Source organism: Rhopalosiphum maidis, chromosome 2 (assembly GCF_003676215.2).
Source record: "Rhopalosiphum maidis isolate BTI-1 chromosome 2, ASM367621v3, whole genome shotgun sequence".
NCBI lineage: Eukaryota > Metazoa > Arthropoda > Insecta > Hemiptera > Aphididae > Rhopalosiphum > Rhopalosiphum maidis.
In genome coordinates, this window is record NC_040878.1 from 62476048 (window position 1) to 62497841 (window position 21794).

At 27.5% G+C, this 21794-nt stretch overlaps 1 protein-coding gene across 1 annotated transcript in view; it reads right to left on the minus strand.

The window, feature by feature from the left end:
- LOC113554858 (triple functional domain protein-like) overlaps positions 1 to 21794 on the minus strand; it is a 115498-nt gene that overhangs the window by 1842 nt on the left and 91862 nt on the right. The window contains 9 exon segments of the mRNA XM_026958927.1: positions 192 to 392; positions 1272 to 1499; positions 2331 to 2487; positions 2842 to 3074; positions 3076 to 3204; positions 3417 to 3497; positions 5254 to 5409; positions 5784 to 5889; positions 10991 to 11090. Coding sequence (XP_026814728.1) covers positions 192 to 392; positions 1272 to 1499; positions 2331 to 2487; positions 2842 to 3074; positions 3076 to 3204; positions 3417 to 3497; positions 5254 to 5409; positions 5784 to 5889; positions 10991 to 11090 — 1391 coding nt within the window.

The window sequence follows — 21794 nt, forward strand, 5'->3', positions numbered from 1 at the left end:
AAAAACATTACATGTTGCATGAAATTTGAGCTGAAAAAATTCATGAAAAGTGTCCATGATGATTTTTTTTAAATTTATTTTATAAAGTTTAAAAAAAATAGTTTCCATCTCATGAAATAGTATCTTTTTTTGTAAAAAGAAAAATGTATTAAATTTTTATAAGTGAAAAAATATTTTAGACGATTGTGTACCTGTATGTGCGCCTTGTAAACATACACCGGGCTGCTAAACTGCGCCTTCTTGCGCATTTCTTCGCTGAGTATTATGCTCTGTTCAAACAGGAATACGTGCAGGTCCCTGTGTGGTGGTACTCGGTTCGGGTTGCAGCTAGGACCCTCAGCGCACGTCAACATGCCGTGTAACAGCAGCTTACCCTGAGCGGTAATTTTGCCCTATAACAAAGCAATAATTGGGGGTCTACTACACAGTCTTGTTTTTATTGTATTATGGCCAAATACGTAAATCATTATAGGAGGGTAAACCATTATACAAAATTTTGTTTACCAGATTGCAGAGTTTCAATAATTTCCATTGATTTGTAAACTGATTTTCTATAGTGATTTATCCCTACATCATTATTTAAAAGGATAGGAAAAATAAAAGCGGAATAAAATATAAGAATTGTACGTGACTTACATTTTTCAAAAGAATTAATTTGTTGAGAAAGTATTATTACTTAAGTACCCCTGAAATTTGGGTTTAAGTCATGAAACCGTTGTACAAGGTGGTTATTGTATCATTAAAAAATTATTTTGATATGTAATTAGAGGTGAGGATCTTACTGTATAACTTATATAATATAACCCCATAAATTGTTTACCTGTAATATTGTCATTTTCTCAAAAATGTGTGTTGAATTAAAATAATGTTTTCACATATAGTTTTAATTCATTGCAACAACATTCTTTTAAAAAGTTACGGTTTCACTATTTTTTGTCATTATTATTTTTTCAAGATATTTATATTTTTTTAAATAACAATAAAATATAATTTTCAAAACAAAATATTTTTATTAAAATATCGAATTTCAAACCAGTACTCAGCAATAGGGTTAGGTTAGTTAACTAGTCAGTCAAGGTAACGACAAAATAAATCATTTTTTTTTTTTTTTTTTAATACTCTTAATAAATTCAAATTAAGTGAAAAAAGTCTATTAAGAAAAACATACATTTGACAAAAATGAGATTAAAGAACAGTGTTAAAATAACCACCTTGCATTTTGGAATGCGGGTTTTACCAGGCATTTGGCGGTATTAATATTGTGTACTCACGTCGAAACCTTGCAACCGACCAACATCCATCATGTCGTTGGCTGCCTTAGGAACTACTTGCATGACGTGCATAGCTTGCCGTAGGGCTTCCATCTCGTCTGCCAGTTTGGCCCGCTCTGTATACTTGAACATGTCCCGCAACAACAGCTGGTATTTCATAATCCTCTGCACAGGTTTGATGAGAATGTCACTTAGCTGGAGCTTGTGACCTAGGAACTGACGCATTTCCTACAAGAAACGATAAAGCAAAGGTTAGATTAAAGCATATGATTTAGACTGTCTATATTTTTAGTTAAACCATTGACAACATTACGATTAATTAAAATAATTTATTGTTATATAGTCACTGTCCCGCTTTCAAATGTCCTAACGGTTCTCAGACAAATAAAGTAGTCTTTCATTGCTAGCAGAAATAAAAATATGAAAAATAAAATTAATATTCTTAATAAAAAAATATGTTTGGTCGGTTTTGCACATATGAGGCTATTGGAAAGCCATTTGATCATGAATGTTTCTTTAAAATAGCAAGGAAATAATTATAATTTTATATTATTTACGCGTTATGCGTTGATTATAGTAACAAATGCTATAAAAAAAAGCATTTTTCAAGTTTCAGTTAGACTATGACTAATGTCTAAACAGTTTCATTTATATTAAATTATTATTATAGATATTATTACAATAGAAAACTCCAGTATAATTTGAATTCATTCTCAAAAAAACATTTAGTTGAACAGGAATAATATTTCAAAATTGTTTAGTGTTTTATTTAAAACTGAACTAATTTAAAGATCGTTCAGAATTATGTCATTAATCCGGAAATCGTAAATATTTACTTTAGAATTTCAAGGTTTTGTACACTGCTGCAGTGTACCTATACGCACTTACGGCTGTCTTTACAATTTACAAGTTATACCTAACTACGGTATAACATATAACCAAAGAAGTGAGAACCAGGGTGCGGGAATGAGACGATTAAGATAAGAGATAGCTTTGTATCTAAAATTAACATTTATTTCGAACTTAAATACGTTAAAATTTATTTATGAAAACATTTACCTCAAAATAGTCGTTGTGATCAGAAACGAGATACTCGGAAACTGGCTTGTTTTGACAGTAAACCACGTACATTAAAAGCTTGCGTTCGTATTTTTTGAACAGTTTGCCGAGCTCGTGCGGTCGGGTGAGACATCGCTCAACAGCCGCCAAAAATACGCTGTAAAAAAAGTAAAAATTATACAATGAAAGTACCGAAAAAATCCAGTTCACTATAATCTGAGAATTTATTTTATTAACAACTAAATAATAAAATTAAGAACTAATGACAATTTACAATAAATAATATTAACATCTTAACAATTATTTGTTGAATTTAAAATTATGATATGGTTAGTCATATTTAGTATATAGAAATAATACTAGACAGAAATGAATAAGAACGACAAAAAAAACACAATTTAAATAATATATAATTAAAAGAATAAATTGTTTACTATGATAATAATAATAATAATATATATTATACATTTAATTCTACTACATGATGCTCAAATACATAAAATATACTCACTCTCTGTGCCATTCGTAAATAAGTTCGATGTTACCGAAGATCATTTTATCCTTGCCAGACCTTAAGTCGTCAGGCATGGGGATGTCACAGCCGGCTGCTTCGGGATCTCTCATCACAGTCATGTAGCCTTCAACCACTAACGACAAGTCTCTGACATAATCCCGTTCGGTCTCGACTAGCTCTCTCATAACGTACTCCCGTTTATGCAGCGCCTCTTCACACTCAACATCGTCAGTTTTTCAGTCTCGACTCACCAGTCATCTTGTCGGAAGGGAAGATGGTAGGAGTGGCGATAGAAACGGACGAGGAAGCGGCGGAGGCGGAGGCGGCGGCGGCAGCTGCGGCGGTGGTAGTGTGTTGTTCCTGTAAAATGATCAAGAATTTAGACACGAATACAAAACAACAAAAACAAATAAATTAAAACATAAAAAGACAAGCCGTGCGTAATTAAATTACTATATATTACTGTGATTGCACACACAAACTCAACATTAAACACTAAGAAATATTTCTATTTATTTAAATAATCTATAACGACTGCAATCTACACAACAATTTTCACTCTCAAAATTCACCATTCTATCTTTGACGATTTGTTCGATTTCAGCTAAATCGGCCGAAGAAGAGGCTGTCACTTCCGCCGACAGTCCCGAGGTCTGAAGAACAACAAACACAATGTGATTTTTGTCAATTAATAATCTTATTTAATATAATACAATATTACAATTTATAGTACGAGACACGAGTATAATACATAAATGTGTAACATACATAAACATAATACGTCTTGAACACAGACCAATTACATATGTGAAACTTGTTTGGTACCCCCTACTACCATATATAGAAATCACGAGAGCTTATAAGAACTTATAATCACTTACAAAAATGTTAAAGAGTTAGCTTAGTCTCTCATAACTAAAATATACGATGATTATTAATAATCAAAATATTTACTTACAGTTATAATACGTAAAAATAAAAATTTATTTTTGAAAAGTTCTCCTTTAAATTCCCTATACCTACAGTGAATCTTTGGTATAAAACTATAAAATAGTCTGATAGTCAAATTTTTTAGAATATTTATCTATGTTAAAAAAAAAAAATAATTAAAATGCAATAGTACTTTATTATAAACTAAAACATTAGAATGGAAATTTATGCTTGCACAGAATAAATTCTCGCTAAGTAAATACATTAAAAACAAAAGAATTGTGCTTTAATTTAATTTACTTAGCATTGATTTATAATATCATACCTTTCAAATGATTACAGATCTTACATTTATTTATATACTTTTTAAAACAAAGTTTTTGATGTGACATCACCAAGTTTTATGATACTTAATTACATTTTTGTGTATTTAAATTAGTTTTATCTCTTAAAGATTATAATACTACAAACATATTTTCCACCACGAGGTCATCTTTCATTATGATTAGTTAAGTTATTGCATATTTACATCTAAACCCTAGATTTGATTTTTTATTATGCTTGTGTATAACCATGATGACAAAAGACAGAACATAAAATATAAGTTTTCCAATCATCTTTTAAATTGTTACTGATAGAGGAATGAAAGTCAGATTATGATTTTTTTTCTTGTGAATCATCAATTCTATAGTATACAAAATATACAAATATTAGCTAGTATTAAATAAATTAAATACTTGAGAGACTAATTTCCTATTACACTACAGGTAATGCAATTAATTTCGGGAAATATTATTTCTCACTTTTTTGGCGTACCTACTACGTACGCATGCGCACAAAGACAAATAAAATTTCTTGTAAGCAGACAAGAAACCAAGAAAAATGTGTTCAAGAAAAAATGCAACAATAAAATAAGACGTGGGCGAGTGACGATGCAAGTCGACAGCTGTCATTTTATCACACCTAGTACACTAACGAAATTGAATGAGAGATCGGTTGACATAACAACGCCAGAAGCAACAGTAATGATTCCAGATTTCAATATATCATTTTTCATTAAAAACTTGCACGATTCATTAAATAACTTCATTTCTAGTAGCATGATTTAGATGATTTTTTTTGTAAAAATAACTGCATAGTATTTTCGATGTTTTGCCGATTTGTCATTTACGATATACTAAGCATTAATTAGATTCAGTAAATAATTAGTATTATCACGTTTGAATAAAAACAATAGATAGAAAACTCCTACTTTGTTATACATTTTATAATATACACTATATCATGTCAACACTATTATACATATGTATTTACTTGGTTCGTAAAACAACCGTTGGATATACGTAATGTTATAATACCTAGGTATACAAATTATGAAAATTGATTTACATTATTATCGATAACATAATATATTATTACACTATTCGTAGATTCAAAAATAAACCTAACCGTTAAATATAAAATAATAATCGTACTTACTCTTTGTGAGACGACTGTGGTCGAGTCAGAAGTATTCACCAAAATTGACTCGGAAATGGGTTTCATGGGCGGAGGTAATTCAAGTTCGTCATCAGGTTCTTCACCGTTCTGTTCATCTTCGTTCGGTAACGATTTGGTGGCTTCACTGACGGGTGACTATAGAAACAAAACAACGCACGTATTAAAATATTTAATATATATATAAACGCACATCAACAGAAAACTAAATGTTAATAATATGGGAACTTGTTAGTTTATATTAATTCTTACTAAAATAATAATCATAGTTCGAGATCTGCAGCACGTAAAAATGTAAGAAATATATGCAAGCAAAAACATTATGGGAAAAATATAGATTAAATTATTTTTACTTTTGAACATACCTATCAATTGTACGTAAGTATGTATAAGTATTTACTTAGTTATATTTTATTATACATGTAATATAGCCATCAATATAGGCTTCCGCCATGAATATAGCAGATAATAATATGGTGGCTATAACTAATTAAGTATAAATTTAGGTTTACTTTGAATTTTTTATCCGATCCCTTTTTGGCCGATGACTGCACATGGTTTTTGTCGACTTTGCTACCGTTGCTGAATTTCCTCAACGGTTGTGGGATCCACATCCTCCTGCGAACAAAATACGATGCACGTAATGAGTATACAACATAATTAATAATTAAATTATAATATATACCATTGCGAACGCGGCTGTAGTCAGAGACTACAATAATTATATATATTATATACAACCAGATATGGTCATAGACCGTAAAACATGTATTATTATTATAATATATATGGTAATGGGCTGGAGGTTGGGAAATCTTCATATAACCCTATAAGGAAACCCAACGGACGAAATATCATCGTTGCAATGGCGCCGCAGCAAATCACTTTTATCAAAAAAATATAGCGTTACCGATGAGTTCGTTATAATAATATACATCTTTACGTGTATATGTTATGGGCAAAGTATCTAAATTAGGCGTTTTCTATAAATGCCCTGGCGTTATACAAAACGGCCTTCGTATATTTGGAAATACAAGTACCTATAGATAAAATAATATTTAATCGTAAAGTAAGTTATAGTCAAAATACTATGGTCAAATTATGTACTGATCATTTTTTGTAAATTTGGATTAGTTAGCGTGTTTGTTCATTTGTTCTTATCGGCTTTCTTTTAATGGAGCAGCCCACATATTAAATGTGACATATATGATTGTATAATTTTTATCGTATAATACCACAATCGTTAAGACTTTTTACCTACACGGGTTAATTCTCATAAAATTAACTATTCAGTAACCGTGAATTGTTTATTTAATGTAGTTTAATTGCGTACTCACTTATTCTTATAATTCAAACATGTTTGCATATAGAAAGGTTTAATGTAGATATAATTGTTAAAAAAAGTTCAAATACTTCATTTTTTACAAAGTTAAAATAGGATCAATTAATTGTGCATATAATTCAACTAAAGAATAATTTTTAAAAAAGGATTCGAGTGATTATAAACTTTTAAAAAATATAAATTTTCTAATTTGGATAGTCAGGGCTAAGACAAATGTAGTTACGTGTGTACAAAAATTTAAGACACGGAATCAGTATATGTGACAATTAGTGTTTTTATAAAAATAAAAAATAAATATTATATTTTTGAATAATATAAATATTATAGTATAAATATATATAATTCATTAAATTTTACGATTAGGTAAATAATACATTATCTTACATCGGACTTATATGTATTTAAGAAACCAAAATATGTATTTACGTTAGCAAAATATGTACATAAATATGTGCTAAAAAAATCAAAATATGTATTTTACTAATATGATTTATTTATTAATATTTAATTATATAAGTATCCATATGAGTTTCTAATGAAACAAATTATATTTTAAACAGTAAAATTATTTTTAAAAAAAAAGTGTTACAAATTATATAATATAAACAAAAAAAGCTAAAAAAAATTTAATTATCTTGATTACAGTTTTATGATAATAGCTATTTTGAAATTTTGAAATTCAAAAGATCTTCGATTTGGTCGTAAAATTGCCTTATACCGACTAAATGATCTTTCGGCTTCCACTGATGTTATTGGATAGAGTATAGACGAATAGTATTGCATTTTGACTATGTCTGAAGGAATAAGTTATATCTACCGTAGATTAAGTTCAATAATTGGTATTATTTTGTTACTATTTTGTACTTTTAGAAAATATGGGAAATTGTCTGCATTGAAAAATACAATCGAATATAATTAATAATTATTAAAAAAATCGTAAATGAACAAATTGTCAAAATATGTAGGAAAAAATAAAATTATTGAGAAATATGTAAAAACATGTACTTATGGCCAAATATGTAAAAAATATGTAAAATAAAATATAGTTAATATCATTGGAAATCCCTTGAAACGAATTTATCACTCACCTAAATTAATTTATCAAGTCACAGTAAAAATATGTATTTACATATAAATCCGAGCCTTAATTATCTATATTGTCCAATATACGAAGGCTATTTGATATAACGTCCGGGCGTTGTAGAAAACGCCTAAATTGTTTACTTTGCCCGTAATATATACACACACAGGTATTTTGTGCAAGTAATATGTTTATATATCAAGAATACTAAATTTTAGTGCGTGGTGTGATGTTCCGCGATAAAAAAAGAATCACCCAGATAATTGAAGTGTAATAATACTGCTAAGAGGAGCTCATACACCCATAATATTATAATAAATATTACACCATTAAAAACACATCGATATAGAATTTATATACGTAGTGTCATGGAATAGTATATACTGTACAAATACATAAATTACATTTTGAAAGTTTTTTAATTGAGACGAGTTTAACTTTCAGTCAATATAATAATACAGGACTTGTCGCATGCATTTCTTTTTTATTTTTCTCAACCTCGGAATAACATAGCAAAAGTGGTATAAGAATCAAAGTTTATTCCACGTTGCCATAACGTACGTATACATCATATATTAATATATCGTACTCATACACTGTTAATGATTCATAACTTAAGATATAAGGCGACCGTCATAATGTTTATTTAATACAAAAATATACAAACGAATTTATAAAGAAAAAGTAATAATATTAAAATTAATATAATAATAATAATAATAATACCATACTTAAGTTCAATTAAAATTTACTTATATTCCAAAAAACAATAATACTAAATCCTAAAATATTTTATCGTATTAGATATTTAAATACTGCCTATGAAAAATGCGTTTGATTTAATCAACTAATCAATATGTTTGATTACGACTCTGTTTTTTGTACATTTTATGATATATTTACATGAATATAAACATAGATAAGGTATCTATTTATACTTCGCTTTCTCAATATGATAAAATGTAGTTAATTATGAATAAAAAACGGTAAAATTCCAGATAAATATATTAATTAGAACAATATATAGAAGTTATTAACTTATACAGAGAAAATATTAATAGCAAAGACGCGTTAAACCCACTTATCATTCGGACTTCATAAAATATACAAGATGAAACGAAGTGTAAATCGTTAAAATGTATCAGTTTAAAATAATGCGAAATGCATCAATAATAATTTATAGATATTATAATTATTGTAATTAAAACATTTTTTTAAATCAATCGATTTATACGATGATGGTATGTATGCGACATAATTTAAATGAATTATTTATCAAATTAATGATAACACATCGCAAACATTAGAATATAATAATATAATATGTTATGTGACAATCAGTAAACCGGAAAATGTGTATATTTTCAAAACATTCAAATGAATTAAATAGTATGCATAATGCAAATATACTCGTATAAACACTATAAACGTACTCATTGTTATTTCTATACGCTAATGTTACTTTAAACTGTTTATTTTTAAAACCTATTGATTTAGGTTGAAATTATTTTGTTTATGTTTTTATTATTTATTATAAAGAAATAGTATCCATGTTTATTTCAACCGATTTATTAGTTGTCTGATTAAAATAATTTACTACGGATAAGAGAGGTATGAGAGCATTTATCATTTATATTAAATTGTTTTAATCTACCAATGTATGAGAGGAGAAAAGAGTAATTTTGAGATAGAATACTAGTTTCAAATTTCGAATTTTTAAATTCAAATTTTTATAGTAGATACCTATACTGTACATGAAGTCACCTTTTCTAATTTGAGAGGTTAGTCAACTATTCTCAAATAAAATATAACAACTTGTTAAAAAATATTACTAAAAATATAAAATTTTAGTTAGGGTGTTAACACTGCTAACCCTTGTTCTTTCATTCAACTATTACATTGTGCATTTGGCTTTTTTTTCGATCTAAATGTTATACGGCTGCAGACAATATAGGTAAAAATTATTATGTAGGCAACTATCATCAGCCATGTAAGACAAAATATTTTATTTTTGATAAAGGGAAGTAGTTGGGGATACATTTCAGCTCTTACTTTGAAAGTTGGATAACTGGGAAATGGGTTGAGTACAAACTACAAAATAAAAATAATAAACCAGCACATACAAATTAAGTTATTTTTGTTTCAAAATTCCAAAGTGGAGCTAGAACTAGCCATTGGATAAGAAATTAAAACTTAAACGTTATCAAAAGAAATCGGCATCAATTTAATAAATCGAATATTAATAATCATTGATAATTAACGATTTAATATATACGATTAATATTTGTTTTAATTACAGAGAAAAAAACTTGTTTAATGATAATTAAACCGTTATTTTAAACTTAATAAATATCTAATTTCGTCAAAATTTACAAATCCAACAAAGTATCAACATATCGTAAACGACATGCGTTTGTTGTTAAGTTTTTTTTTTTTTAAATGGAGTCACATATCAGAGCGCAGCGGGCTCTATGCATAACGTTAGGCCTCGATCGATACGACCCTGTCCCCAGCCACAAAACAATTAAACATTGAGTGTATAATTTTAATAAAACTGGATTTACTAAAGACGAATAGAATTATCAGACCCCTAACAATCAAGACGAGCTAGGTTAGGTTAGACGAGGTATGCAAAGTTTTCATTTGCGACTTGATGCCTGTATCTCCAACGTACTAACGAATGTCGTCATATGCTAAAAGTGGTTTATCTCATATAAATCATATATTAAATATAAAAATATTGAATTTAAGTAATATTTTTGTTTTTATTCAACTTTACTTTTGTGTCCTCTAACTTCTGCCGGACTTATATCCAGTAACATAATAAATTACTATACTACTCAATTATTATAGTGCCAAGAAACAATCAATATGATATTTTCAACGATTCGTAGTTGATACATCAATTATAACATTATCTCGTTCAACAGATAGTATAAGAACCAAAAATTCAAAAAAATCAACGTAATATAGATGATAGTTAACTAGTTAACAAAAACCATACAATGTCACTAAGGCGAACACAGAACTAGCGTTACGACAGCCAATAACACAACATAGGGAGTTTACTATTTAATATGGGCGGTGTAGCAAAATTAGTTGACATATAATAATATAGTTACAATTCGTGGCACACTAATAGCTATATACAATTAATAAGCGATGACAAATATGGATGCCTGGCTGCCTATATACGATGTGGTATAGACGAATGGATGAATCATACATAAATTGATATTAAATATGACGAATTAAATAGTCTTAGCAATTGTGAAAAATAAAAAATGATTACGTACCCGCTGAAAACACGTCTTTTGGTCACTGGTGAATTGTTGCAAACTAAAGATGTTGTAACGGTGGTTGCAGCATTATCCGCACATTCTCCTGAGGTAGTTTCTGGAAAAATAAAAATAAATTGCAATTAGTACAAATATTTATCATCCCGATCACAAATCGACTGAACTGGTCCAGAATAAATGGGCAATATATTATTAGTATAAAAATCCATCTAATATTCTAATCGGTCCTCTATAGAGTAAAAAGACACCGAAAACGTAAAAATATTCGTGTGTAGCTCAAAGTTATGATTTCGACCAGTTAATTAAAAAAAAAACTGACGGCGATTGAAGTATTTTTTTTATATAAAAACGAAAGCTTAACATATTTATGTTGATCATCGTAAGACATAATAATCGTGTATATATTTCAAAAATTGATTGCAGTACACGTTACAATTTATTTATCACTGAGACCGAAACTATTGCGCAAAAGGTTAAGTTAATGGGGACGGCTGGCATCATTTCCTATCTAGACAGGATATATTCAAGTGACACGAGTGTGACGACTACTGTACTAGCCACAATACGACTACTTCCGGGGCCAATAATATTAATACAAACAAATCAACCCGAGTCAAATAACAATTATTATTAAATTATAAAAAAAAATTATTGCACTAGAATTAAAAAAAATAACATTCAATTTAACGAATAATTATATAATATTATAAATTATTTATAACCACACAATCATAGATAAATCGCCATTGGATGTTCAAATATAAGCTGGTATATAACAGTTGAAAAACGATTCTGTGGCGGTATTTTCAGAAATTCAACACTCAATATTTCACAGTCCATACTAACGCTCACAGTGGACATTTTTATTTACGGTAAATGCGTGTTGAGAAATGAATACATTTTATTTCATAAAAAAATACTATTACGACTTTTATAATACAATATAATATTATTATAGTGGAAAATATATCACAACAAAATGTTGAAATAACCCGGTAGGCGTGCGTTTATATTTTAAGTTTATAAATATATCTTAAATAACGATCACTATTTAAATTATTGCTTATCTGTGTAAGCATACAGTACGCAAAAAAAATTTATTTTTAATATAGTCAGTGACGTCTCTTGATTTATGTATTTTCTTACATACGTTTAGCTATACTATTCCATATACTTTAATAATTTCAAAATTTAGATTAGTATATAATACTTTCATGATTCAAAATTATATGTAACTACTAACTATAGTTAATAATTTTAGCAAAAATATTTTTTTATATATATATATATATATATATATAAAAACAGTTATCAAAAAACTTGAATATTAAACGAGATACACCATTATTAGTCTTATGATTCATTATCCATAATTAATTTTCACAATTTCTGTATGATTTCTGATAATCCTCTTATAGTCGTGTTATTGGAAATTTCCCATCCCTCTATACCCATGTACAATTATTTGGACGTTACCTTTATTCAACCAATATGCGATTGGACTAAAAAGAGTGGAAAATCACGTAATTAATAATCATATGCTCAGTAACACGCGCCTTTTTTGCCAAAATCTATATAGTACCTACCTACTTATGTATGATGTAATAATAAAATCAATTTTATTGCAATAATTATAAGAATTAGTATAATATGTAACATCAGCGGGTGATGAATCCAGGCGATTATCAACCTAAAATTTACGAGGTATTCTTATTAATTTTATTACAACTTAATATGTTATCGTTGTTGTAGTAGTGTTGCGTATACACTGTATCACGATGTATACAGGCATCGATTTTGGTATGAATTTACTGATACAGTCGTATATCAGTAGGTATATACTATTATACTAATATACTATATATATATAACTATATAGTATATTATAGTGTAGAATGATGCAACATTTTAAGGGTAGGTATTTTTAAACATCAGCGATATTATATAGATTACCCCATTTAGATATTCTGAACATTTCGATGTACAAAGAGTCCTAGGATCATTTCAAGTAAAATATAAAACCAATAACCATAATATACGTATATGAAGACGACTACGCGATATCTTTGATATAATTTTATATAATGTTTATCACACAAATTTTTACCAATATAAAAAATTTTATTTTATCATCACCGATATTCATTTAATTATACACAAGTAATATTTAAATCATTTATATTATATTATAACCTTATATTATTATATAATAAAATATTTAAAAAAAAAAACATTTCTTAAGTTTGTAAAAATGGGAAGAAAGATGTTTCTTTTAATTTTGATGGTACTCAGTTAGTATTTAACATGGTACTCAATTAGTATACCTTTAAATAACTCGGGACTCAATTCATCCTAAAAGGTTTTATTGGGACTCAGTTCCAAATGTATAGCTCTAATATAAAAAGTTTTTAATCAATGATAAATCTTCTACAGTGGTACTATTATTAGCCTAATTATGGTACAATAGTTTAATTATATGATTTTTTTTATATACACGATTGCAAAACGGAACTTTTTGAGCAAGGGATAATATATAAAGTTAGGCATGTTTATTGATCGTGTATCTTAAAGACTAACTTAATAAATTGGAGAACATAGTAAAATCAAAAACAGATAAAATGTTCATACCTTTTAGTTAAAAAACATCTGAATTAATATAATAATATTAAAACTAACAACACAAAATGAAGGATGCTCTGAAGTCAAATTTGCTATGTTCTACGTTTTTAAAGATGGATATAACACATGCTGATATTTCACATTACTTACCATTTTTTTTGGAGGAAAATAGATCTCCTAAACCTAACCAACTTCAGTTTTGCACTAATTATAATTTTTTAAATCCGATAATATATTGTTGTTAAGTCAACTTTGGATTCTTCAAGCAACATTTCTAATTTATTATTCTTAAAAAGAAAAAAATTCACTAGGAATTTCAGAAATTTCATTGTAAAAAAATAGTTTTATATATTATTTATAATTCTGATTCAAAGGATTTAAAATAAACTTATAGTTAATTCAAATGTTTTCAAATTTTATTTAAGTACAATTCAAATCAGTATGCTGGAACGTGTATGGGGGGTTCTTAAGATATTTTACTAAAAAAAAAAAAAAATAGTAATGTGGAATCCCCCTATAGGAGCAAATATAATATATTTTATGAAATAATTCATATACATAATCGATATAGTAAAATTACTTATTGCATTATTATTATGCAACAGGTACAATGTATTCGACAATAGGATTTTTAATCGGTATAAAACCTATATAAATATATAATATGAACATAACAAAACCTTGAACTGTAATATATATATATATATATATTAAGTAATTTTTAATTAAAAAATTTGAGAATTTCGATAAAATTAAATATATTTCGTGTACGATGAAGGCGAAACGCTAACATGAAAAAATGCACTTAAGACTTTAAAGCGTAAGACTCTTATTCATGCATTAGGTTAATTTTTTTTTTTGTTTCTTTAAGTTATATGTTGCCAATGTGGTAATGTAGGATTCAGTAATAAAAAATAATAATTAATAACCGCTAAACAACAGCGACACCAAAGAGCGAATGTAACTGAAATATTATTCGATAAAATTCAATATTATGAACATAATCACAGTAATAGAGCGTAATTATAATCTATATCGATTAAAAATACTGTTTAAATATTACCTTACTAAATAATACAACAGCAGTACAGGTACATTAAAATATACTTTGACAGTATATTATTTAGCCCATGATAGGTGTAATTCTTCTGTTCACCTAGCTATACAATAGCTATTATTCTATATATTATAGAATTAATGATACATATATATATATATATATATATATATATATACACATAAACGTACTATCTAAAACCCTCTATAATGTTATTATGTAAAAGCGTAAGTGGAACTACGAGGGCGAGTATTAATAGATGGAATTAACAAGTTATCAGTCTATTACAAAAATGAAACCCCCAAACTAATTAATATACGTATAAATTATAGTAAATATTATAACAGTATACCTATGTATATATAAATAAAATATACAATGGAATAAGTGTGAGCTATTTTTGAAGGCGAATGTGTTAAAAACAACAACACATCGCCCCCATACAACTTGTAAATAATTTAAAAATATATATATAAATATAAAAGTATTCAGTATGCATTGCATATTTTTCATTTATAATGCATAGATTATTTTAATTTTTAACTTAACATTTTTATCATAAAAATTGTTTAATTATTTAGACGGTATATAAGACACGTCATTTAGCTGTATCACTATAAAGCTTATATAAATTGTGGTCATACTACAGTACCAGCATTTTTATCAATATATTATATTGACAACAGTTAGTTATATATTTGTTTTTTTTACATTTAATAAAATTTTAAAAATAAACACGTGGGTTTTATAAGTCCTACGTTTTAGAAAAAAAATTAGCTCTAAAAGGTCTTTACCTATAATAATTGTGGATGAATATTAGTGATGATACAATTAACAAATAGTATATACTCGTATAAATTAGCTTTTTCTTAGCTTTTACGATCCAGGCTCATTGCTTCTAATCAATTTATTCCATATCTCTCGTGCGTATAAGTCAGAACATTTTGGGTAGTATTTTCACACATTTTGATTAAATTTAAACAAATTTTCTTAGGAATTTTCCAGGAATTCCAAACTTTGTGACTAACAGATAGTATTATACGACTACTATTACGACTATACAACATAGTGTAAAAACAGTTTAACACACGGGTAAGGACCACTCAGGCTGTAATTCAAGTTAAGCAACCAAATTTTCACATTAGAAAGAGAAAATTTTAAACTGCGCAATATTATTATACGTATGTTTTCAATATTAGAATGATAAAAAAAGTTATTCAAGTTTGAAAAACACAAAAATAATTAAATATTGGAACAATAAGAACTTTTTTCATATTAGTAATATCAAAAAATTAAAAACGATGTTATACAACCCATGTTCTTCTTTCTATAGTATGAAAATTGGGTTGTTAAAATTCAATTACAGCCCTAATGGTTCTTATCCTCGTGAAATGGTTTTCACTATGTTATACACTTATACGTTTTCAGCCTTGCAGGACGGAAAAAGCACATGCGGATGAAGCATCCTAAGAATCCGCAGTGCAGAGGAAACGAATGAGTGTTATCTGATGGCAACAATGGGTAATTATAACATGATATGTATGCACATTTCATTACTGTAAAAACGTAATGGCCCTTTTTTCGACATTGAAATACTTCTCAGAAGAACGACGTAATCAATGTTGCGGAGAATATCGAACGATATCTTAAACTGTGTATACAATGGCATTGCGTGCGTTATTTTGAAGAATCTAAGAACCTAACCTAACCTTGTATGACACAAAAAATGTATATCACACATATTTTCGACATTCTCTACTTGGCCGTCTTCGACAGAAGGATAATTAAGTGATTTTTTATTAATACAATTTTATAAAAGTTTTGACCTTGAAGATGGCAGTCATATAATATATATATATATATATAATATAATTGTGTTTACTTTTATCCAGCGGCATCAGTGACCAAAAAATCTACAAAAAGAATCTGAATGAACTACGCAATTTTCTGCAGTAACCTTCAATCCGTTTTCCAAAGCCTGCTTCTCACGAAGAATTTTACAATAAAGAATTCAAGAAAATACTACAAACCAAAGTATAGTTGTAAGTTTATTCAGCATTTATACACACGTAACTGCCACACATGCAGTTAAGTCAAAGGCATACTATATTTATCTCCAAAACAGTATAATTAAGAAATAATCATTCATGGAAAATCACCATCGCATTATTACTATTACAATAAAATATGCACATATAAATTTATTTTTTCATCTAATAAACACGAAATTAAAAAAATATATGTTGCGTGTAGTGGATACTGTGCCAAACGGTCGACAAAATATTTATATCGTTGTAGTGTGTTTGCGGAATATTTTAGAGTAATATGTTAGGCCTTTATCAAATTATAATTATATATAATAGGTTAAATGGTGATTGCGTATGTACACTGTACAGAGTATAAGTATAATGCAATATGATTAATCTAGTTAATAAAAGATGTTGAACCGTACATACAAATAATATATAATATTTTATGCAGCTAGAATAAATTGTGTAAAAATATTTAAGTATTTTCAGCTAAATCGCAGTTTCATGCATGGTTATGTTTTTTTCGGTACTATCATCAATCATTATTCAAACATTGTAAATATTATATATAGTATTATAATATCATCAATAAATATAATATCATTATATTCCATAACATTAAAATATGTGCACAACTACGTGAATAGATTGCTCGACGTGCTAACCCACTATTGTTCGTTCTTAAAGGTATACACTATAAGCACATAATGAAGATTCACCTGCACTATTTATTATATTCATCATATTTGATGATGAATATTATTTGCGAGAATATAATACGGTTTAAGCACACAAAGTCCTATCTATTCGAGAAACTAATTTATATAACATCATTGTAAGTACATGAATATGTTATATTGCAGTCCAATATGCAGTGGGGAACAGGGGACGTGATTACAAACATATATCGTTGTTCACACTATATTTTTATGGTAAGAAATAGAAGTCACAGGTGCGCCCTGGTTCATCAAACTTTCAGTACACTATATTTTTTTTTTTTTTTTTTGTATGTGTGTTTGCTTTGAATGAAATTTTTTTATCAATTATGAAAGTATTAATAATACTAAATGTTTACAATCTTTTTTATTATTATTATAAATAATGGTATTTTAGTTATTTTTAATTTGATGATCGGAAGCAGAACACTTTTCTAAAAATATTGATGTATAAATATAGTATAGTGAACAAATAGTATTATATAAATAAGCATTTAAGTTTAGACAAAGAGAGTAAAATAGCAAGTGATATTAAACATTAATAATGCATATTTAACTATAATCAATAACAGTATTTAATAATTTTCACACCGATATTTTTAGAAAATATATACTGTTTTCGATATAGAATACATATTTTCGTAAAAAAATTTTTTTTTTAAACTAGCTTAATATTAATAAACTTAATATTTCCAATCTTAATCTAAACGTTTTTATTTCAAAAATATATAAATTGATTACGCAATAAACATATAGTTAGCGTGTCAATAAGCTGATATTGTGCCTAAAATAAAAGCATAAAGTTTTGAATAGAGTTAAAACCACCACTGGACGAAAAACGTTTTATCTTCCTTGGAGTGCAAGCGTATATTGCTCATAGTATTGTCACTATACTATAGTATATGTGAGATACACTTTTTTCTCGATTATAAAATAGAAGTACCTATATAATAAATCATAACATAATACATGTGTTTAAATCGTCGTCAACACTGCTGCGAAAACAACAATAAAACTTCTTATTCGTATTTATAATATTTGGTTTTTACTTCTTTAGTTCAGCAACTAAGATTCATAAAACCGACGATTTAAATTAAATTACGTAGATGAACATCGGAGAAGGGAAGAAGGAATAGTCGATTATTGGATAATTTGACTAGGAAAATTTGTTTTTAAATGTATACTTATAATGTATTAGTGTGTCAGTTATACATCTCCAGTTTTATACCTCCAAGATTCACACATCATCGCTCAAAAAACAATAGTAGAAATCATTTAAATACATTGATTAATATAATAACGACATATTAACAAACTTTGTTTAATAACAACGATGGACAGTCAATATCTCAAAACGGACAATAAATAAATGTATAAATAAAAGTATTATTTATAAAAATTATTACACGAAAACATAACAATAAAAACAATCAAAATTAAACGTTAAATTAAATTTAGTACGCAAATCACAAACGATGAGATTATTATGGGGAAATGTTAGGCCAAACCGGAATAATGCTGGTGCGATTTCTGAAGGTCCGATCATTGCAACAGCCAATGTTAAATTAAAGAACTAAAAGAGAGACTGCTCTGTCTTTGTAAGTACTACGTCGGTATTTATCAGGCGGAAAAAGCTTTTTGACTGGATCATTGTCTGATAGTTCCATTGTGGGTCAGCAAAATTGCGAAAACGCGCTTTGATTAGCCGTCAAAACTCACAATATAATATATATATATATAGCTTGCATTCGCGTGGTATTACTAGACTTATACAAATTACTAATTTTTTAAATGCCTACAAATACATGCCAAGAGACAGGTGCTGTGGCCACTTCCTGAAATAAGCCCTATACTTTGGATCATATATATTATACACACCGTACAAACACGCAACACATCTCGAACCGATTGTATGCATTATATTTATTATACAAACAAGACGATGAAACACGATCCCCTGACATACATAGGTTTATCGTTTATAATGTCACTACTACGTTTCCAAACGAGTTAAGTCATCGTCGACTCGAGTACACATCTGTGGCGTATATCATTATTTTAATACTATAATATATTTGCGTACCTATTTAAATACATTAATGTTTTAGGTATTTTTTTTTTTTTTTGTCTATTTAAAAATACTTTATTATGAATATATAACTAAGAGCGCAAATGTTTGTACAACAATATAAGACAAAAAAGATGAAAAATAAGACAATAAATTAATTTATAACTATTTTTTTTTTATCTATAAAATACGGTCATTATAAATATTGTTATATCGTGTAAACGAACGGTGCTATTTTCAAGCGAAAACTTGATGCAATAATAATAAAATAAATTAAAATAACAAAGAATCATATATACAGAGTACCATCAAAATTCTATACGATTGTAGTTTTCACTACTAATATTTAAATTAGAAAAAATGACCTACGAGAAAACAATTTTAAATCATATAATTGGGATCAATTATATATTAAATATTTTTTTTTATTAATTAAAAAGGGAAATTTAAGGACTAACTTTTAAAACTCAATTGGGAACCTATATTTTTAAACATTTTAATGCATTTTGGAAGGTCGTTTGTATGGATGTGTTACATGTCTAAACCAGCTTTTGATAAAATGTATTTCCTTATTTTGTTATAATTCAAAAACGAATAACTCTAGACACTTGAAATTTTCTCCAAATGTTAATATTATCATTTTCTATACATGGTAACTTTTGTACCACAATGTGTCAACATACGTATAATAGAAGTACAGACCACAGACATAAATAAAAATGACTCGTAACAATATTTAAAAAAAAAAACCCTCATACATATAAAACATATTTAAAAAATATAGATACTCATTTGGATTTTAAACGTTACTCCTTAAATTTTCCCTTTTTAATTAATACAACATTAATTTAAATTATATAATTTGAAGCTATTTTCACATGAGACATATTTTCCTAATTTAAATATATTATAATGAAATATACTAATAGATACATACATTTTGACGTGTTAGCCTAACGTGTAAGTTTTAATCACGTGACGCTTACGTATCTGAAGAATATACCTATATATAGACATGCGATACCCCATTTAACTTTTATACGGACCTCACTCACGTATCACGTAATATATAAGGTATAATAATATATACACCTTCTATATGAAATGGCACTCCGATGGATTAACTGATCTACTGCGCCGTAGTATATATAATATGTATCATACCGGGCCGAAAGAATGTGGTCCTAATCAAATATTGTCATTGAGACTTAGGGTGCGGAACAATATACACTGATGGGTATTTTACTATATGTTTTATTACGATTTATATAAATTAATAATAATAATATAAAATTATAAAAAAAAATATAATATTAAAAATAATAATCCTATGAGAAATGACAATTATACTGTTGAAGACGAAACATATGGTATGGACAATGTGTGTCCAAAAACAATTGGAAATCAAATAATAATTTTCATAAACACAATTTAGTTTATCTTTTTTCTTAAGTAGTTATGTCATAAAACAAATAATGTTATTTTATAGGTACTATGCGGAAGCTACACTGCGTAACTCTAAATGCCGATAATAGTAATAACTGTATAAAAAAATCATAATAGCAAACTTTAGGTTACTCGCATAGATTTCCGGAAAACATTAATCAATAAACGTGTATATAGCCAAGTGCCGGAAACAATTCATAATCACAAGGGTTGGATATAAAAAAAAGCTAGCAAATTATAATCACGAATAATTAAAAAAAAATAATTGAACATATTTTTTTTACTTCCTTAGTTCAAACAAATAACGTTCACAAAGATGATATTTGTTTATATATTAAATAAATTATTTGAGTGTAGAAAAATAATATATTATCATAATTTCAGATGTGTAATCAGGTAACAGTCGCGTTCGATAATATAATATACCTAATCATATTAACCTAACTAAAATAACGATAATAATTTAATACATTATGTATATACGCACCTACCTAACAAAACCATCCATTGTAATGTCAGTAAATTACTACAATCACCAAACAAGTAAATATGGGCGATAATTATACTGTCGAAAACGTATATAATAATGTAATATACAACTGTAGACAATATTTACATATATAAGCATACATAATTAATACATAATCAAGTAGTGATGACTGATGAGGGGGTGAGGGATAATGGACAATTGGCGTATTATATTATTATATAATATATATACATTAGCGATTCGGTTGAAGTAGGCAAGTTTAAATAATTTTCGATAGTGTACCCATTCACGTATATGGTGTTGTTATATACTGTTGAGTTCCAAATGTGGACTGAAATACGAACACTGTCACCTAGAAACGTAATACACGAATGC